General features: G+C 43.1%; 5 protein-coding genes across 7 annotated transcripts in view; 1 reads left to right on the forward strand and 4 right to left on the reverse strand.

Moving 5' to 3' along the window:
* Positions 1-21,254, reverse strand: part of LOC124012438 (zinc finger protein 606-like) — a 1,040,669-nt gene that overhangs the window by 909,279 nt on the left and 110,136 nt on the right. The gene's annotated exons all lie outside the window — the stretch shown is intronic.
* LOC124012437 overlaps positions 1-21,254 on the reverse strand; it is a 971,157-nt gene that overhangs the window by 873,103 nt on the left and 76,800 nt on the right. The window lies entirely within an intron of this gene.
* LOC124012427 (zinc finger protein Gfi-1-like) overlaps positions 1-21,254 on the reverse strand; it is a 60,939-nt gene that overhangs the window by 3,788 nt on the left and 35,897 nt on the right. The window lies entirely within an intron of this gene.
* On the reverse strand, positions 1,008-5,039 carry LOC124012472 (zinc finger protein 415-like). 2 transcript variants are annotated; one of them, XM_046326118.1, is made up of 4 exons: positions 4,506-5,039; positions 2,661-2,791; positions 1,572-2,480; positions 1,008-1,487 (listed from the first exon to the last, which is right to left on the reverse strand). In XM_046326118.1, the coding sequence occupies exons 1-4, from the start codon at positions 4,780-4,782 to the stop codon at positions 1,299-1,301; spliced, it is 1,506 nt and encodes a 501-aa protein (XP_046182074.1). In that variant the 5' UTR covers positions 4,783-5,039; the 3' UTR covers positions 1,008-1,298. The 2 variants fall into 2 exon arrangements, with proteins under 2 accessions (XP_046182074.1, XP_046182073.1); XM_046326117.1 differs by having other exon boundaries at positions 1,008-2,480.
* On the forward strand, positions 5,807-20,242 carry LOC124012447 (neurotrophin receptor-interacting factor homolog). 2 transcript variants are annotated; one of them, XM_046326075.1, is made up of 6 exons: positions 5,807-6,265; positions 8,170-8,297; positions 8,488-8,661; positions 18,144-18,308; positions 18,598-18,709; positions 18,920-20,242. In XM_046326075.1, the coding sequence occupies exons 2-6, from the start codon at positions 8,196-8,198 to the stop codon at positions 19,861-19,863; spliced, it is 1,497 nt and encodes a 498-aa protein (XP_046182031.1). In that variant the 5' UTR covers positions 5,807-6,265; positions 8,170-8,195; the 3' UTR covers positions 19,864-20,242. The 2 variants fall into 2 exon arrangements, with proteins under 2 accessions (XP_046182031.1, XP_046182030.1); XM_046326074.1 differs by lacking the exon at positions 5,807-6,265 and adding an exon at positions 7,270-7,887.

Consider the following 21,254-nt stretch of genomic DNA (forward strand, 5'->3'; position numbering starts at 1 on the left):
TGAGCACCCTGCTATGGAGCATCTTCTGATTGGACAATGAGTAATTAATCAAGACCTGGCCCTTATCCATACCTCAGTGAGACTGTGTGTGGTCCTGTGCTGCTCAGCTGGTTCCTCTGTGGGTTCAGGGGGAGGTGTAGTCTGGTTGTCCTCCATGACCATGGTCCCCTCAGGGTTCCCCAGACCCTCCTCCTTCACCAGCAGCACCTCTGGACCCTTCGCCTCCTGGAAGAGACAGGTGATACAGATTACACAGACATACACTCCCTCAGGTATGTACACACAGAAAATAAACACAATTTCAACATGGAGTGTTTACCCATCCCCACTACGTTTGAGTCCTGTACTGTAGTTACAGAATGACTTCATTGTCGTTAAACACATCATGGTGGACATAAATGTGTTGTGGGTAAATATGAGTCAGCTATAAGTCAAAAGTCAGACAAACCTGACTAAACTATTTTGATGTACAGTAGGTGTTAGTTATGTAGGTATATTTAGTACGTGTATATATTGGTTATGAAGCGCTGTCGGGTGTATGCAGAATAGGGTGAGATCAGATTTACTAAAGAGTCTCAATGAAAGTCTTATAATGAAAAGTCCCATTTCGTGTTTATTAAACATAAACAAGTTTGAAATATACCACATGAAAACCACACATATGTCTCAAAAAAAATCTGCATTCATTTTCTCATTAAAAGTGTCTTGGAAAAAAAATAGTAATTGAATGGAAGCAGTGAAATATGCATTTGTGAACATCATATACAGTATAAACACAATATATAGCAGACTTTGTAGGCTTATACAGTGGGGCAAAAAAGTAATTAGTCAGCTACCAATTGTGCAAGTTCTCCCACTTAAAGATGAGGCCTGTAATTTTCATCATAGGTACACCTCAACTATGACAGATAAAATTAGAAGAAAAAAAATCCAGAAAATCACATTGTAGTATTTTTTATGAATTTATTTGCAAATGATTTTTTTTCCTTCTCATATTGTCTGTCATAGTTGAAGTGTACCTATGATGAAAATTACAGGCCTCATCTTTTAAAGTGGGAGAACTTGCACAATTGGTGGCTGACAATACTTTTTTGCCCCACTGTATATCCATTATATATCACACAATGTCTGGATGCAATATTCTACTGAGGAATATTCAACACTGAAATCTGTAACTCTCGTTATACCAAATGAATCCGTGGGTCTTTTCTGCTGACAACAATAAATTAATCTTTGTCTTTAATGCAGGGTTTCATCTAAATATCAGAAGCTATCTAGTGGAATGGTTACTTTTCATGTTATAGAGTGGAATGTTTTTTCTGCTGGTGTATCCTGAGGTAGCTCCTCTCGGAGAACCGCTTCCCGCAGTGTGTACAGGCAAACGGCCTTTCTCCCGTGTGGACCTTCAGGTGAGTCTTCAGCTGGTGCTGGCGAGAGAACCTCTTCTCACACTGGGGGCAGCTGTAGGGTTTCTCCCCTGTGTGGACCCTCTGGTGCCTCTTCAGGCTGCAGGCCTGGGCGAAGCGCATGTGACACTGGGGACAGCTGAATGGTTTCTCCCCTGTGTGGACCCTCCGGTGGATCTCCACCTTCTGGGGGCAGCTGAAGCCTTTGTTACAGAACATGCAGAGGAACCTCTTCTCTTTACTATTGCCTGATGTGGCTCCCCCTCCCTGAACCTGGGCTTTAGTCGTGTCGTTTGAGTTCAATACCTGATCGAAAAGGACGAGGCTATGTGAATCGGAAGGCCCCATCGAAGTGGACTCTGGGTCGTGGTCCTTGAACGTGTGTAAAAGGGAGTGGGTGGCAACATTTAGATTTGTCTGTAAATTTCCCCTGTAATCTAATAAATCTCTGCCCTGTGAGTTTCCGTCCCCTAGGTGACTATCTGCATTCCATGTAGGAGGAACGTCACCCTCCACTTTCACAGTCACTTCATCTACAATCAGACCCTCCCCTTTCTCATCTAGGCACCCTTCAGAGTACACACTACTACTGTACCGGTTCCAGTCCCCTCTAGACAGATCAGTCTGTGTCTCTAAACCCAAGGATATGTTGATAGGGTCCATCTCTGTGGCGTAAGAACAAGATGGATCATCACCGCCAGTGTCGAATGCATCACCAAGACCACTTGAATGAACTGTCCTCTGGCTTTGGTGAAACACTGGTAAACACTCTGAGCCGGGGGCAGGAGGACAGCACAGTCTCCCAAACCCGCGTCTCTCTGGGTTTGATCTGTGGTCAGCTCCTGTGTGTACAGTTAAAGTCTTGATGTCTGACTCTGACTTGAGGATGGAGTTCGGCGTTCCACTGACCTCCGTGATGAGGCATTGTGTCCTGGACTGCACTGGGGTGGTGGTGGGGTCCTCATTGGCTACAGGGGGCGCTCCAGATTGGATGTCTCTGTTGTGCAGTGGGTCCTCCACTCCTTCAAACCTCTCCAGCTTGACCCCAGGACCTGCAGCCTCTTTATCTGCAGACTGACACAATAAGAGGGGTTATTATCAGTACTTCGTAGGGAAGTCTCACAAGTTCCCCTATGACAGGTAAATGAGGATGTACTGTACATGTCAGCAAGTGAATAACTGAGGGGAGCCCTACTGAAATAAACAGGCACATTTGATTTACAAAGTAACTCTCATTCTTTATGCACCACTAACCTCGATCCCAATAAAGTACTGGGTTGAGGTTACACTCCCTTCATCAACAGTGATCGGTTGGTCATCTCTCCATGTATTGTGTCCCGCTGGCTTCACAAAGCTCCTGTGGCCTCCAGTGAGATGTCCTTCACCTGAGAGTGGGGGGAAAGTGGTGGTTAGGTTAGATACTGTAAATGCTCAAGGCTACATTGTACAGTCGTGGCCAAAAGTTTTGAGAATGACACCAATATTAAGTTTCAAAGTTTGCTGCTTCAGTGTCTTTAGATATTTTTGTCAGATGTTACTATAGAATACTGAAGTATAATTACAAGGATTTCATAAGTGTCAAAGGATTTTATTGACAATTACATGAGGTTGATGCAAAGAGTCAATATTTTCAAGACTTATGCAATTCGCCCTGGCATGCTGTCAATTATCTTCTGGGCAACATACTGACTGATGGCAGCCCATTCTTGCATAATCAATGCTTGGAGTTTGTCAGAATTTGTGGGTTTTTGTTTGTCTACCCGCCTCTTCAGGAACGAACACAAGTTCTCAATGGGATTAAGGTCTGGGGAGTTTCCTCGCCATGGACCCAAAATATCGATATTTTGTTCCCCAGGCCACTTTTGCCTTATGGCAAGGTGCTCCATCATGCTGGAAAAGGAATTGTTCGTCACCAAACTGTTCCTGGATGGTTGGGAGAAGTTGCTCTTGGAGGATGTGTTGGTACCAAGCTTTTTTTCCGGACACCCCAAACAATTGGAAAGGGATTCATCAGAGAAAATTACTTTGCTCCAGTCCTCAGCAGTCCAATCCCTGTATCTTTTGCTAAATATCAGTCTGTCCCTGATGTTTTTCATGGAGAAAAGTGGCTTCTTTGCTGCCCTCCAAAAGTCTTCGCCTCACTGTGCGTGCAGATGCACGCACACCTGCCTGCTGCCATTCCTGAGCAGGCTCTGTACTGGTGGTGACCTGATCCTGCAGCTGAATCAACTTTAGGAGACAGTCCTGGCGCTTGTTAGACTTTCTTGGGCGCCCTGAAGCCTTCTTCACAACAATTGAACCGCTCTCCTTGAAGATCTGATAAATGATTGATTTAGGTGCAATCTTACTGGCAGCAATATCCTTGCCTGTGAAGCCCTTTTTCTGCAAAGCAATGATGACAGCAAGTGTTTCCTTGCAGGTAACCACAGTTGACAGAGGAAGAACAATGATTCCAAGCACCACCCTCCTTTTGATGCTTCCAGTCTGTTATTTTAACTCAGTCAGCATGACAGAGTGATCTCCAACCTTGTCCTTGTCAACACTCACACCTGTGTCAACGAGAGAATCACTGACATGATGTCAGCTGGTCCTTTTGTGGCAGGGCTGAAATGCAGTGGAAATGTTTTGGGGGATTCAGTTTATTTGCATGGCAAAGAGGGACTTTGCAATTAATTGCAATTCATCTGATCACTCTTCATGACATTCTGGAGTATATGCAAATTGCCATCAGACAAACTGAGACAGCAGACTGAAAATTAATATTTGTGTCATTCTCAAAACTTTTGGCCAAGACTGTACACTATTGTCATTGTCAACAATTGGCAAGGAAGTAAGGTAACATGTCTCATAAATAAATAGTATATCAATAAGTTATCAATATACTATATTATGTTCCATGCATCACATTGTTTTCATTGAGTAAATAATAAGAAATGCAGTAAAACAATAATCTGGTTATAATATGATTGTGTCTTTGCACATTATAGCTAAATAATTTGGGGAACTATTCCCCCCCCAAAATCCTAGACCCAATTATGGGTGCAGAGCGGAAAGGGGGACGGGCCGCAAAGTCTCGGCCTGCTGCTAACTGTACTGTACCTCTTGCCATTCCTCTGTATCGATCGAGGATCTTGACACTACTGGGACGACTGGCGAAGACGCGCTCTCGCGTTGTCCTCTCTGCGCGCTCCCGTGCCACTTTCATTTCCAGTAGTTTCCTCCGCAATGTCCTGTTTTCTTTCTGGCTTTGAGTTATTTCCAAACGAAACACTGCATAGTCGTCGTCTACGAGTTTACAGATTTCTGCCACGGCTGCATTCGCTAACACCTCCATGATGGAGGCTATTTGAGTGTGAAAAACCATACAGCTAGACATTGTTAGCTAACGTTAGCAGCTAACTAGCGTTACCTAGATAACATGTATCAACCTGTCTCCAACGCGAATTAAACACTACATGGGGTAAATATGTGGCGCTGTGCAGTTAAATTAGTCATATTTTGAGATCCAGGGTGTTAATAAAGGTTTCAGTAACAATAAAAATGCAAACTTGGAAATTCTTCTTAGTCACGTCTTTGTGTGATTTTCCGGCAGACGAGACGCTGTGTTGCGTATTGCTGCTTGTCACAGGTCGGAGTGTGAATTACACTTTTGTAACAAAAAAAGTTAAAAAGGGAAGTGAAAAGTAAATCGCACCTCCATCTAACCCTACACATATACACCAAAAACCAACCACCCCTATCCCCACTACTTTAGCCCAACCAGATCCTACTCCAGGAGAACAGTTTGGGTGGAACATATTCTCTTTAAAGTGGTCCTGTGGACAGATACTCCAATCTCCACTGTGGAGCTTTGCAGCTCTTTCAGGGTTATATTTGGTGTCTTTGTTGTCTCTCTGATTAATGCCCTCCTTGCGTGGTCTGTGGAGTTTTGGTGGGCGACCCTCTCTTGGCAGGTTTGTCATGGTGCCATATTCTTTCAATTTTTTATAAGATGTATAGGTGCTCCATGGGATGTTCAACGTTTCTGATATATTTTTTTTATAACCCAAAGCTGATCTGTACTTCTCCACAACCTTGTCCCTGACCTGGTTGGAGAGCTCCTTGGTCTTCATGGTGCCCCTTGCTTAGTGGTATTGCAGACTCTGGGGCCTTTCAGAACAGGTGTATATATACTGAGATCATGTGTCAGATCGTGTGACACTTAGATTGCACACAGGTGGACTTTATTTAACTAATTATGTTACTTCTGAAGGTAATTGGTTGTACCAGATCTTATTTAGGGGCTTCATAGCAAAGGGGGTGAATACATATGCACAGACCACTTTTCCGTTTTTTATTTTTTTAGAAAAATTTATTCTTTTTTTTTTTCATTTCACTTCGCCAATTTGGACTATTTTGTCCATTATATGAAATCCAAATAAAAATGCATTTATATTACAGGTTGTAATGCAGCAAAATAGGAAAAACGCCAAGGGTGATGAATACTTTTGCAAGGCACTGTATTTGTTTTTAAACAGCTGCATGCTTTTCTCCAGCAACAAAACTAAAGCTGATTCAAAGGTGGCATGATAGATTCCAAAAAGACTATCAAGGAAGGGAGGACACATCCTTTGGACTACTAACGAATTTCTATCTCCTCGGCCACTTATCGGAGGTCGGAAGACACACCCGGGTGGAGGGTGGTTGGAAGAGCGCGCTTGTTTGAAAAGGAAAAGCGGCACGATAGCTTTTGATAAAGAACATCAAGAAGAAACAGATGCTTTAATAAGTGCGATACAATGTTGAGAAATACATCCCGAGGGGTTCGTGCTGACTGTACGAGATTGTGACAACCGGTTAAAATTGCGTCCCTTGACAAGGTAAGAACAGTATGTATGTCAGTAGAAGTGCAATATTATCATAAGGAGATGTATACTTGGAATATGGAGGGGGGGGGCAGAGGAGGTCTGAGAGGAAGATGGTGAGGCTTGAGTTGGTTAAAAATGATGGGGAAAAGGGAGATGGTTTGTTAAAGAAGAATGGTAGAAAGTGTAAGCAGAGTGAGCTGAAGACTGGAGGAGAAGTGGAAGTGAATGAGGGTGAAGTATTGGAGGTGGTCGGTGTGGGGAAGTTCTCTGAGCCCGAGAGGCAGTTTGAGGTTTCCAGTAGTGCAGAAGTTGTCATATGCTGCTGGGCTTGAATTGAATGTGAGGCTGGGCTGGCTGAGGCAGTGAAGAAAGTAGAGGAAGATGGGTCAAGGAGGAGGGATCCTGAGAGGAGTGGTGTGAGTAGAATATCTGTACCAGTAGAGGGATAGGACAGCAAGTGACATATATGTTTCAGTAAGATTGGATTTATAGCAATGATTATCAATTGTACTGCAGGGATGGAATGTAAGACGCAGAAAATTGAGGTTGTGGTGGCAGCTGCAAAGAAGTAGCTGACATCAGAGTTAATGGTTAAGTGGTGGTGTCAGGTTGTTGGCCTGAGGTAGGACTACATAGATAAAAAAAAAAATTAACCTTTATTTAACCAGGCAAGTCAGTTAAGGCATTCTTATTTTCAATGGGAATTTTCAATGGGAACAGTGGGTTAACTGCCTGTTCAGGGGCAAAACGACAGATTTGTACCTTGTCAGCTCAGGGGTTTGAACTCGCAACCTTCCGGTTACTAGTTCAACGCTCTAACCACTAGGCTACGCTGCCGCCCCAGAGTAGCCTAGTGGGGTTGTGGGTTGTGTTATTTTTTGTGAGTGTAGTGTTAGATGGTAGGGCATTTGTTTTTATTTTCTCCGAGCAAAGTATACGGGAGGTGTACTCCAGTCTAGTAGGTGGCGGTAATGCAACATGCCAACCCCCGTTAAACCTCAAAGAAGACCACTTATCGGTTTCCGGTTCACGGAGGACATACTTTTTTTTTCTCAAATACGGAAAGGCCAATGAATAGATTTGATGTGTAACGTAATAAGCAATACCGTATTTCAAAGAACAGCGCGCATAGACTTTTTATTTAGCCGCACCATTTGAGCTGACTTCAACCAATAACATCTGTGTAAACGCAAGTAAACAATGATCAAGAACCATTTCCACGTTAGCATGTTTGTTGGAATTTAGACTTTTATTAACACCCTGGAACTTAACTGCACAACATCACTCCATGTAGAATTTAAATCGCGTTGGAGACGGGACTTACTTGATAGATGTTATCTAGGTAACGCTAACTAGCTGTTAACGTTAGCTAACAATGGCTAATTGTATGGGTTTTCACACTCAAATAGCCTCCATTATGGAGGTGTTAGCGAATTCAGCCGTGACCGAGATCTGTAAACTCGTAGACGACGACTATGCAGTGTTTCGTTTGGAAATAAATCAAAGCCAGAAAGAAAACAGGGTATTGCGGAGGAAACTACAGCTACTGGAACTGAAGGTGGCACGGGAGCGCGTCGTCGCCAGTCGTCCCAGTAGTGTCAAGATCCTCGATCGATACAGAGGAATGGCAAGAGGTACATTTTGCAGAAGGCTGTGGGTCATGTCTAGAAGGGATGTCATCCCGCTAATGTCAAAAGTTGAGTCGGTGAGAATTTTGGGATTTTAGCTGGGTACTTTTCTTAACCTTAACGTAACGTAGCAGGTTATTATAGTTAGGTTAAGTATCCTATATTGCTGCGTAAAGTCTGCTAACCTGATACGGAAAGTGACTTCTGACATTCGCTGCATCCCACCTAGTCAAAATCTACACTACGCGGACAAATACCTAATTTAACCACCCCCAATAACCCTATTAGGTGAAGGACATCCCACTGGAGGCCACATGAGCTTTGTGAACCCAGCGGGACACAACACGTGGAGAGATGACCAACCCATAGCTGTTGAGGGGAGTGGAACCTCAACCAAGCATGTTATTGTGATAGAGGTTAGTGTCATAGTATTACATCAAAATTGGAGTACATCAAATGTGGCCAGTTTATTTCAGAAAGGCTCCCCTCAGCTATTCATTTGCTTACATGTACATCCTTATCTCCCATAGGGGTGCTGTGAGACTTCCCTACAACATTGTTATCCAATTCAAATCATGTACAGATAATAATCTCTTCTTGTGTCAGTCTGCAGAGGCTGCAGGTCCTGGGGTAAAGCAGGAGAGGGCTGAAGGAGATAACCCAAGACACAACAGAGACATCCAGACTGGCGCAGAGGCTGGAGTCACGCCCCCTGTAGCGATGGGTGACTGCCCCACCGTCACCATGCCCCAGGCCAGGACCCAATGCAACACCAGGGAGGTCAGTGGAACGGCGAACACCGTCCTTAAGTCAGACGCACTCCGAGACTTTAACCGTAACACACAGGCTCTTACACGCAGGATCTAACCACAGATCAGACCCAGAGAGATGGGGGGGGGGGCTGAACTCTTGCTCCTGGCTCAGAGTATTTACAGGTATTTCAGCAGAGCCAGAGGATGGTTAATTGGGGATACTGATGTTTTAGACATTGGCAGCCATTATCCGTCTTGTTCTTACGCTGCAGAGATGGACCCTGGCGACATGCCATTTGGTTTAGACACAAACTGATCTGTCTAGAGGGGACTGGAACCTGTACAGTAGTAGTGTATACTCTGAAGGGTGCCTAGAAAGGAAAGGGCAGGGTCTGGTTGTAGATGAAGTGACTGTGAAAGCGAAGTGTGACGTTCCTCCCACATGGAATGCAGATAGTCACCTAGGAGACAGACTCTCACAGAGCAGACATTTCTTAGTTTCCAGGGAAAGCTTAGAGACAAATCCAAGTGTCACGACCCACTCCCCCTTCCACACGTTCAGGGATTGTGTCCCAATTTCCTCATCGATGGGGCCTTCTAATTCAAATGTCCTTTTCAATCAGGTATTGAACTCAAAGGGCCAAGTTGTGGGGAGGGGGTGCAACATCAGTCAATATTAAAGACAAACGTTCCTCTGCATGTTCTTTCACAAAGGCTTCAGCTGCCCCCAGAGGGTGGATTCTCCTGCAAGCTTCAGCTGAACTTGCACCTCAAGGTCCACAGGGGATAGAAGCCGTTCGCCTGTACACACTGCAGGAAGAGGTTCTAAGAGAGGAGCTACCTAAGGACACACCAGCAGAAAAAAATCCCATTCTAGAACATAAAGTAACCATTCCACTCGATAGCTTCTGACGTTTAGATCAAACCCTGCATTAAAGACAAAGATGTATTGTGATTGTTGTCAGCTTAAAACATCCTATCCTCGGATGCATTTGATGCATACTGAAGATGGCGCCGGCGGGTAGGGCTGCTGTCTTATTGGCTCTTAACCCACCACCCACGCAACCTGTTTTGTACTTAATGTTGCTGCTACCGTCTCTTATGACCGAAAAGAGCTTCTAGACATTTGAACTGGGATTACTCACCTCATATTGGACAAGGCCTTCTTCAATGAGTCGGATGTGAGGGATATACAATGGACACCCGACCAGGTCCAGATCCCCATGATTCGCTGGCAAAGTAAACGTAGGTTTCGCAGAAAGAGATCAGGCTGGCTTGTGAGGATCAGGTGACGAGTGGCTAATCTGCCCTTGCCTTCTGTACTGCTAGCTAATGTTCAATCGCTGGAAAATAAATGGGACAAACTGAAAGCACATATATCCAACCAACTGTAACATCTTATGGTTCAACGAGTCGTGGCTGAACGACGACAGTAAGAATATACACCTGGCGCGTTATACGCTATCGACAGAACCGCAGCCTCTGGTAAGACACAGGGTGGGGGCCTATGCATATTTGTAACAATAGCTGGTGCACAATATCTAAGGAAGTCTCAGTGTTTTGCTCACCTGAGAGTGTGGTCTACAGCTTATCATGAGATACTCTCTAGGTAGATAGAGTTCATCTGTAGCGCTCTACTAGAGGTCGACTGATTTATGATTATTAACACCGATTATTGGAGGACCAAATAAAGGCAATGCCGATTAATCGGCCGATATTTTATTTTTTTACATTTATTTGTAATAATGACATTTACAACTATACTGAATGAACACTTATTTTAACTTAATATAAAAAATAAAATAAATTTAGCCTCAAATAAAAAATGTAACGTGTTCAATTTGGTTTAAATAATGTAAAATCAAAGTGTTGGAAAAGAAAATAAAAGTGCCATGCAAGAAAGCTAACATTTAAATTCCTTGCTCCGAACATGAGAACATATGAAAGCTGGTGGTTCCTTTTAACATGAGTCTTCAATATTCCCAGGTAAGAAATTTTACGTTGTAGTTATTATAGGACTATTTCTCTCTCTACCATTTGTTTTTCATTAACCTTTGACTATTGGATGTTCTTATAGGCACTTCAGTATTGCCAGTGTAACAGTATAGCTTCCGTTCCTCTCCTCGCTCCTACCTGGGCTCGAACCAGGAACACAAAGACAACAGCCACCCTCGAAGCAGCGTTACCCATGCAGAGCAAGGGGAACAACTACTCCAAGTCTCAGAGCGAGTGACGTTTGAAACGCTATTAGCGCGCACCCCGCTAACTAGCCATTTCACATCGGTTACACCAGCCTAATCTCGGGAGTTGATAGGCTTGAAGTCATAAACAGCTGCTGGCAAACACACGAAAGTGATGTTTGAATGAATGCTTATGAGCCTGTTGCTGCCTACCATCACTCAGTCAGAATGCTCTATCAAATCATAGACTTAGTTATAACATGATAACACACCGAAAATACGAGCCTTGGGTCATTAACATGGCCAAATCTCGAAAACGAGACGTTTATTCTTTCAGTGAAATACGGAACCGTTCCGTATTTTATCTAACGGGTGGCATCCAGAAGTCTAAAAATTCCTGTTACATTGCACAACCTTCAATGTTATGTCATAATTATGTAAAATTCTGGCAAATTAGTTGGCCCAAACTGTTGCATATACACTGACTCTGTGTGCAATGAACGCAAGAGAAGTGACACAATTTCACCTGGTTAATATTGCCTGCTAACCTGGATTTCCTTTAGCTAAATATGCAGGTTTAAAAATATGTACTTCTGTGTATTGATTTTAAGGCATTGATGTTTATATTTACGTACACATTGGAGCAACGATACGCACCGCATCGATTATATGCAACACAGGACATGCTAGATAAACTGGTAATATCATCAACCATGTGTAGTTAACTAGTGATTATGATTGTTTTTTATAAGAAGTTTAATGCTGGCTAGCAACTTACCTTGGCTTATTGCATTCGCGTAACAGGCAGTCTCCTCGTGGAGTGCAATGTAATCTGGTGGTTAGAGCATTGGACTAGTTAACTGTAAGGTTGCAAGATTGAATCCCTCGAGCTGACAAGGTAAAAATCTGTCGTTCTGCCCCTGAACGAGGCAGTTAACCCACCGTTCCTAGGCCGTCATTGAAAATAAGAATGTGTTCTTAACTGACTTGTTAGTTAAATAAAGGTGTAAACTTTTTTTTTAAACTGCAAAACCGGTGTCCAAAAATACAGATTTCCTATTATGAAAACTTGAAATCGGCCCTAATTAATCGGCCATTCCGATTAATCGGTCGACCTCTACTGTCTACATACCACCACAGACTGATGTTTGCATTAAAACAGCACTCAATGAGCTGTATTCCGCCATAAGCAAACAGGAAAACGTTCATCCAGAGGCGGCGCTCCTAGTGGCTGCGGACTTTAATGCAGGGAAACTTAAATCAGTTTTACCTCATTTCTATCAGCATGTTAAATGTGGAACCAGAGGGAAATATTTTCTAGACCACCTTTACTCCACACACAGAGATGCACATGTACAAAGCTTGCCCTCCATTTGGCAAATCTGACCTTAACTCTATCCTCCTGATCCTGCTTACAAGCAAAAATTAAAACAAGATGCACCTGTGACTCAGACTGTAAAAAAGTGGTCAGATGAAGCAGATGCTAAACTACAGGACTGTTTTGCTAGCACAGACTGAAATATGTTCCGGGATTCTTCCGATGGCATTGAAGTGTACACCACATCAGTCACTGGCTTTATCAATAACGTCGTCCCCACATTAACTGTACGTACATACCCAACCAGAAGCTGCCGCTTTCAAGGAGCAGGACTCTAACCCGGAAGCTTATAAGAAATACAAGATCGAATCGTACTACACCGGCTCCGATGCTCGTCAGATGTGACAGGGCCTGCAAACTATTAAATTACAAAGGGAAGACAAGTCGAGTGCTGCCCAGTGATACGAGCCTACCAGACGAGCTAAGTAACTTCTATGCTCACGTCGAGGCAAGTAACACTGAAACATGCATGAGAGCATCAGCTGTTCCGGAAGACTGTGTGATCACACTCTCCGCAGCCGATGTGAGTAAGACCTTTAAACGGGTTACCATTCATATGGCTGCTGGGCCAGGCGGATTACCAGGACGTGTAATCCGAGCATGCGCTGACCAATTGGCAAGTGTCTTCACTGACATTTTCAACCTCTCCCTGTCTGAGCCTGTAATACCAACATATTTTACCTTCTTGATGCACCCATCCCGTTAGCGGAATCATTTTCGTCAACATCCGCTGAATTGCAGAGCGCCAAATTAAATGACAAAAAAATATTTAATTTTCATGAACACAGTTTAGCTTGTTAATCCACCTGGCGTGTCAGATTTCAAAAAAGCTTTTCGGCGAAAGCATACCAAGCGTTTATGTAAGGACATCTCTCAGCATATAAAACATTACAAACAGCTAGCATCCAAGTAGATTGGTCACGAAAGTCAGAAAAGTAATAAAATGAATTGCTTACCTTTTGATCTTCGGATGTTTGCACTCACGAGACTCCCAGTTACACAAATGTTCCTTTTGTTCCATAAAGATTATTTTTATATCCACAATACCTCCATTTGGTTGGTGTATTATGTTCAGAAATCCACAGGCTCGAGTGGTCACGATGGAGCAGACAAATTCCAAATAGTATCCGTAAAGTTCATAGAAACATGTCAAACGTTTTTTTATAATCAATCCTCAGGTTGTTTTAAAAATATATAATCAATAATATTTCAACCGGGACTGTAGCTTCTTCAATAGGAGAGAGAGAGAGAATGTCTGCTCCAAGCTGTTGCGCATGCAAAACGCTGCTGGCACCCAGCCATACAATGACTCGGTGATCTTTCTCGCTCAGTTTCAGGCTTTTATTTTGAAAAATATGTCTAAAGACTGTTCACAGCATGTGGAAGCCATAGGAAAAGGAATCTGGTTGATATCCCTTTTAAATGGAGCGACGGCAGGCAATGGAACAGAGCTTTCAGGAAAAACAGCATTTTCGGGTTGGATTTTCCTCAGGTTTTCGCCTGTAATATCAGTTCTGTTATACTCACAGACAATATTTTGACAGTTTTGGAAACTTTAGAGTTTTCTATCTTAATCTGACAATTATATGCATAATCTAGATTCTGGGCCTGGGAAATAGGCAGTTTCATTTGGGTACATTTTTCATCCAAACATCAAAATACTGCCCCCTACACTCAACAGGTTAAACAGACAACCATAGTCCCTGTGCTCAAGAACACTAAGGTAACCTGTCTAAATGACTACCGACCTGTAGCACTCACGTCTGCAGTCATGAAATGCTTTGAAAGGCTGGTCATGGCTCACATCAACACCATTATCCCAGAAACCCTAGACTCACTCCAATTTGCATACCGCACCAACAGATCCACAGATGATGTAATCTCTATTGCACTCCACACTGCCCTCTCCCACCTGGAAAAAAGGATCACCTATGTGAGAATGCTATTCATTGACTACAGCTCAGTGTTTAACACCATAGTGCCCTCAAATCTCATCACTAATCTAAAGACCCTGGAACTAAACACCTCCCTCTGCAACTGGATCCTGGACTTCCTAACGGGTCACCCTCAGGTGGTTAAGGTAGGTAACAAATCTGCCACGCTGATCCTCACTCAACACGGGGGCCCCTCAGGGGTGTGTGCTCAGTCCCCTCCTGTACTCCCTGTTCACTCATGACTGCACAGCCAGGCACGACTCCAACACCATCAAGTTTGCTGATGACATAACAGTGGTAGGCCTGATCACTGACAATGATGAGAAAGCCTGTAGGGAGGAGGTCAGAGACCTGACCGTGTGGTGCAAGGACAACAACCTCTCCCTCAATGTGATTAAGACAAAGGAGATGATTGTGGACTATAGGAAAAGGAGGACCGAGCACGCCCCCATTCTCATCGACAGGGCTGTAGTGGAGCAGGTTGAGAGCTTCAAGTTCCTCCAACAAACTAACATGGTCCAAGCATACCATGACATTTGTGAAGCGGGCACAACAAAACCTATTCCCCCTCAAGAGACTGCTTCTACAGCTGCACCATCGAGAGCATCCTGTCGGGTTGCATCACTCCCTGGTATGGCAACTGCTCGGCCCCCGACCGCAAGGCACTACAGAGGATAGTGCGTACGGCCCAGTACATCAGAGGCCAAGCTACCTGCCATCCAGGACCTCTACCAGGCGGTGTCAGAGGAAAGCCCCAAAAATACTCCAGCCACCTAAGTCATAGACTGTTCTTTCTGCTACCGCACGGCAAGCGGTACCGGAGTGCCAAGTCTAGGTCCAAGAGGCTTCTAAATTGCTTCTACCCCCAAGCCATAAGACTCCTGAACAGCTAATGAAATGGCCACCCAGACTATTTGCATTGCCCCCACCCTCTTCTACGCTGCTGCTACTCTGTTATTAATGAATGCATGGTCACTAACTCTACCTACATGCACATAATTCCCTCACCGGTGCCCCCCGCACATTGACTCTGTACTGGTACCCCCTGTATATAGCCCTGGTATTATTTACTGCTGCTCTTTATTTGTTATTCTTATCCCTTATTTTTTTAGGGATTTTGTTGGTTAAGTAATCATTTCACTGTAAGGTCTACACATGTTGTATTCGGTGCATGAGACAAATAACATTTGATTTGCAATTAAGAGAGTAAAAGATTTCAGTGTTGAAGATTCCCGTAAAAGTATTGCATCCAGACACTGATATACAGTTGAGGTCGCAGGTTTACATACATCTTAGCCAAATGCATTTAAACTCAGTTTTTCCACAATTCCTGACATTTAATCCAAGTAAAAAGTCCATGTCTTAGATTAGTTAGGATCACCACGTTATTTTAAGAATGTGAAATGTCAGAATAATAGTAGAGTGATTTCTTTTTATTTCTTTCATCACATTCCCAGTGGGTCAGAAGTTTACGTACACTCAATTAGTATTTGGTAGCATTGCCTTTTTAAATTGTTTAACTTGGGTCAAATGTTTCAGGTAGTCTTCCACAAGCTTCCCACAATAAATTGGGTGAATTTTGTTCCATTTCTCCTGACAGAGCTGGTGTAGATTATAACAGAACATGGCCAAGATGTTCAAATGTTCATAAATGACCAGCATGGTCAAATAATAATAATCACATGCAGAACAGTTTAAACTGGAGCAGCAGTACGGCCAGGTGGACTGGGGACAGCAAGTAGTCATCATGCCAGGTAGTCCTAAGGCATGGTCCTAGGGCTCAGGTCCTCCGAGAGAGAGAAAAAAATTAGAGAATTAGAGAGAGCATACTTAAATTCACACAGGACACCGGATAGGACAGAATTACTCCAGATATAACAAACTGACCCTAGCCCCCCGACACACAAACTACTGCAGCATAAATACTGGAGGCTGAGTCGGGAGGGGTCAGGAGACACTGTGGCCCCATCCGATGATACCCCCGGACAGGGCCAAACAGGAAGGATATAACCCCACCCACTTTGCCAAAGCACAGCCCCCACACCAACTTGTCCATTTGGAAGACCCATTTGTGATCAAGCTTTAACTTCCTGCCTTATGATGCCATCTATTTTGTGAAGTGCACCACTCCCTCCTGCAGCAAAGCACCCCCACAACATGATGTTGCCACCCCCATACTTCACATTTGGGATGATGTTCTTTGGCTTGCAAGCCTCCCCCTTCTTCCTCCAAACATAACGATGGTCATTATGGCCAAACATTTCTATTTTTGTTTCATCAGACCGGAGGACATTTCTCCAAGAAGTACAATCTCTGTCTCTATGTGCAGTTGCACACCGTAGTCTGGTTTCTTTTAATGGTGGGTTTGGAGCAGTGGCTTCTTCCTTGCTGAGCGGCCTTTCAGGTTTTGTCGATTATAGGACTCGTGTTATTGTGGATATAGATACTTTTGTACCTGTTTCCTCCAGCATCTTCATAAAGTCATTTGCTGTTCTGGGATTGATAAGTACGTTCATCTCTAGGAAACAGAACGCTTCTCCTTCCTGAGCGGTATGACGGCTGCGTGGTCCCGTGGTGTTTATACCTGCGTACTATTGTTTGTACATATGAACATGGTACCTTCAGGCATTTGAAAATTGCTCCCAAGGATGAACCAGACTAGTGGAGGTCTTCAATTTGTTTTCTGAGGTCTTGGCTGATTTCTTTTGATTTTCCTATGATGTCAAGCAAAGAGGCATGGAGTTTGAAGCTAGGCCTTGAAATACATCCACAGTTACACCAAATACTAATTGAGTGTATGTAAACTTTTGACCCACTGGGAATGTGACAAAATAAATAAAAGCTGAAATAAATCATTCTCTCCTATTATTCTGACATTTCATGTTCTTAAAATAAAGTGGTGATCCTAACTGACCTAAGGTGTGGAATTTTTACTAGGATTAAAATTGTGAAACTGAGTTAATGTATTTTGCTAAGGTGTACAGTGGGGCAAACAAGTATTTAGTCAGCCACCAATTGTGCAAGTTCTATACTTATTTTCCACCATAATTTGCAAATAAATTCATTAAAAATCCTACAATGTGATTTTCTGGATCTTTTTTCCTCATTTTGTCTGTTATAGTTGAAGTGTACCTATGATAAATTACAGGCCTCATCTTTTTAAGTGGGAGGACTTGCACAACTGGTGGCTGACTAAATACTTTTTTGCCCCACTGTATATACTTAATCTATGGCAAGAACTGAAAATGGTTTGCTAGCAATGATCAACCAATTTGACAGCTTGAAAATGTTAAAGTATTAATGGGCAAATATTCCACAATCCAGGTGTGGAAAGTTCTTCGACTTACCCAGAAATACTCCGTTGTAATTGCTGCCAAAGGTGCTTCTACAAAGTATTGACTCGAGGGTGTGAATACTTTTTTAAAAATGTCCTTTTCAATAAATTTGCAGAAATGTCCATCTTTTCACTTGATCATTATGGGATAGTGTGTGTAGATGGATGAGAGAGAAATCCATTGAATTCAGGCTGTAACGCAACAATGTGAAATAAGTCAAGGTGTATAAATACTTTCCTTGGCATTGTATAAGCCTAAAACGGCTGTTACATAGTGTTTGTACTGAGTAGGCTATATGATAACAAATGCCTATTTCATTACTTCCATTGAACTACTTTTTTTTAGGCACTTTTTTTGAATGAGGAAATGTGTGCAGTTCAAATTCATGCAGATTTTTTTAAATGTATGTTAAATAGAATAAAATCTAATTTTGTGTTACACTTGCTTGAGGCTCTCTTTAGTATACGTACATCTGATCTCACCCTATTCTATGTACACACAATAGCGCTTTATAAGCAAATATACACTTACTAAATATACCTACACATACTAACACCTACTGTACATGTCAAAATTGTTTACATAGTGGGGATGGGTAAACCCTCCTGAAAGTGTGTTTTATCTCTCTGTGTGTGTGTACCTGAGGGAGTGTGTCTGTAATCTGTATCACCTGTCTCTTCCAGGAGGAGGAGGGTCCAGAGGTGCTGCTGGTGAAGGAGGAGGAGGGGTGTGAGGAGGGTCTGGGGAACCCTGAGGGGAACATGGTCGTGGAGGACAACCAGACTATACCTCCTGAACCCACAGAGCAACCAGCTGAGCAGCACAGGACCACACACGGTCTCACTGAGGTGAGCCCACTGTGAACTACTGTCTGAATGGTATTCAGTCAGGGCTTTATCCACACAACCTCAGAGCAGGAGTACTGATCTAGCATCAGTTTAGCCTTTTAGATCATAATGAACAAGATTTATATGGAAAGATATATGGACCATGCCTTTGAATTATCAAACTAAAGAATGTCAAGTAATCAAATTAACATGTTTACATTGTACTCATAGCAATCCCTCATAGCTCCATAGCAGGATGCTCATATCAGATTTCTGGATCCAACATCCTCTCACACTGTATCTCTTACAGTCAGTAGACATGGAGGATGGGAACCCTGATCTGCTGCTGGTCAAAGAGGAGACAATAGAAGATGGACCAGAGAGCATTGATCTGCTGAATGGACTAAAGATGGGGGAGCAAGGTAAGGGAGAAATACATAAAACCTACATACAGTAATAGTTATTCAATGGGAAGAGTGACGCTTCTGGCTATATATTTTTTTCTTCAATAAAGGAAATCAATACAATTTGTTAAATACAAAAACACAATATATAAACTTGACAAAACAAAACACATATGTGGAGTTTTTTTGTCGTGTTTATAAAGTATATTTTCTAACTTTTTCCTGCAGGTGATTGGCTGGAGGCTAACAGAGGAGACTGGGTGGACATCTTGGATTCCCAGATCCAGACCGGTGCAGTCAAAGGCCCAGGGGTCAACTTTACTGAGCAGGCCAGGACCAGAGGCGACATAGTGGAGGTCAGTGGATGGGACAGTGTCCTCAACTCTGGGCTGGGGAACAACACTGTCAACCAGAAACAGACAGTCAAACACAAAACATCCGGATTTAGTCTCCATGACAACAGATTGGCTGCGACCAGGACGAAGCATAGATTTGGTCCGCGGGGACGGGGAGGTGTCAGTATGCAGCAGGAGAGAACAGACACAGACTCTGCTAGCGATGCTCCATCTTGCTCCTATAGTTGTGATTCAGAGAGACTGATGGCGCCTCAGGTTAACCCGCTAACAGGTGCTGCCTTCAGCCTGCCTTCTATAGGATCTATCAACTGGAACATGGACCCTGCAACAACACAGACACTCCCTGGCCTTCATCCTCCTCACACTCTCCTGTTAAACCAGACCTCAGACAATGCCAGTGCACTAAATGGCTACACAAGCCCTTTGACAAATGACAGTAGTTGTGACGCTATCAGCAGATCCGGTGGAAAAGAGAAGCACTTCCCGTGTTCTTTCTGTGGGAAAGCCTTCAGTTTCCCCAAACAGTTGGAGATCCACCAGAGGATGCACACGGGGGAGAAACCTTTTGGCTGCCATCTTTGCCGGGTGAGTTTCTCCCAGTTGTCCAACCTGAAGAGGCACCAGAGGGTCCACACAGGGGAGAAACCCTACAGCTGCCCCGAGTGTCACATGCGCTTCACCCAAGCTGGCAGCCTGAAGAGGCACCTGAAGGTCCACACGGGAGAACGGCTGTTCGCCTGTACGCACTGCGGGAAGAGGTTCTCAGAGAGGAGCTATCTCAGGATACACCAGCAGAAAAACCATTCCACTCTATAGAATAGACATAATTCCACTTAATTTTTTTACATTTAGATCAAGCTCTGCATTTAAGACCATGTTCATTGTTGTCAGCCAAAAAGATCCACAGGTGCATTTTGAATAATGAGGTTAACAGATTTCAGTGTTGAACATTCCTGGGTAGAATATTGCATCCTGACATTGTGTGATATATAGAGCATGTATAAAAAATATGTTTCATGTTGTACTGAGTAGGTTATGAGGTTCACAAATTCCTATTCCATTACATCCATAGAACGACACATTTTTAATGTGAAAATGAATGCAGTTTATCAAGTTCATGCCGATTTTTGTTGACATGTGTGTGTGATTTTCATATGGTGTATTTGACACCTTGTTTAATAAACACAAAATGGGACTTTTCATTGTGAATCTTCAGTATTCATTACATCTGATCTCACCCTATTCTGCACACACCAATACAACCTTCAAAGGGCCCGACTCAATCAAATCCACTTTAGGCAACATCTACATAGCTGACGTTTTGAGGTGTCGGGAGGTGGAGCTGAAGGTAGCACTGTCAAATCCACAAGCGGCTCCAGGCATTATACCTAAAGCGGACATTGCCATTGGCTGCACGAAGTCTCATTAAGAGAAATCCCATGCAGCCTTTACAAATTTGAACAATGGAATTTGAGATGTAATCTATACCCCGATTAGGCCTCATTTTGTTTGAATGATTTTGAATTTGAGCGTCACTATTTCTGTACAGCATACACTTTCTCATTCTGAACTTCTAACGCGAGTGGGACGGGTGTAGCTTCGTGACAATGATCACGAGCTGCTGGTCACCGATTTGACAATTCCGCCACAAACAGCTATGCAGGTGTCTGCTATAGCTGGTTAATGATGGCTCATATTGAATCCAAGCCTTAATATACCTACACATGCTAACAAATACCTCCTGTACACATCAAAATATTTGCCAGGTTTGTCTGACTTTTGACTTATAGCTGACTCATATTTACCCACAACACATTTATGTCCACCATGATGGGTTTAACAATTAAGTCATTTTGTAACTACAGTATAGAACTCAAACATAGTGGGGATGGGTAAACACTCCGGGGCCATACTTTTGAACATTAGGAAAGAGAAGTTCAAGGTTAAGCATCAGCCAATTTAAAATCATTGATATAGTCACGCGTGATCAAAAGCTACATGTTAGCTGTTCCCATTACATAACCTTGCACATTTAGCCCTATGATAACCTCACCAGGTGGCTGTGATTATTTCCTGTAACAAATTATGTATCAGCCAATTAAAACCCTTGGACTTGTTCACGGAAGCTTCATCAGAGAAGTACAACAGCACATACTGATAATTAAAGCAACTACATCAAGTGTATTTCACTGACTGGTCAAATTGCT

The sequence above is a fragment of the Oncorhynchus gorbuscha genome, linkage group LG24, assembly GCF_021184085.1.
Source record: "Oncorhynchus gorbuscha isolate QuinsamMale2020 ecotype Even-year linkage group LG24, OgorEven_v1.0, whole genome shotgun sequence".
Taxonomy (NCBI): domain Eukaryota; kingdom Metazoa; phylum Chordata; class Actinopteri; order Salmoniformes; family Salmonidae; genus Oncorhynchus; species Oncorhynchus gorbuscha.

Bases quoted from the DNA above. Each gene is read 5' to 3' on its own strand.
- LOC124012472 (XM_046326117.1), bottom strand. From the start codon at position 4,782: ATGTCTAGCTGTATGGTTTTTCACACTCAAATAGCCTCCATCATGGAG. The intron at 2,792-4,505 runs GTACAGTACAGT...CCCCACTCTCAG, and splicing joins ATACAGAGGAATGGCAAGAG to GTGAAGGACATCTCACTGGA. The intron at 2,481-2,660 runs GTTAGTGGTGCA...TTATTGTGTCAG, and splicing joins AGTACTTTATTGGGATCGAG to TCTGCAGATAAAGAGGCTGC.
- LOC124012447 (XM_046326074.1), top strand. From the start codon at position 7,629: ATGGCTAATTGTATGGGTTTTCACACTCAAATAGCCTCCATTATGGAG. The intron at 8,298-8,487 runs GTTAGTGTCATA...TTCTTGTGTCAG, and splicing joins AGCATGTTATTGTGATAGAG to TCTGCAGAGGCTGCAGGTCC. The intron at 8,662-18,143 runs GTCAGTGGAACG...TGTCTCTTCCAG, and splicing joins CCCAATGCAACACCAGGGAG to GAGGAGGAGGGTCCAGAGGT.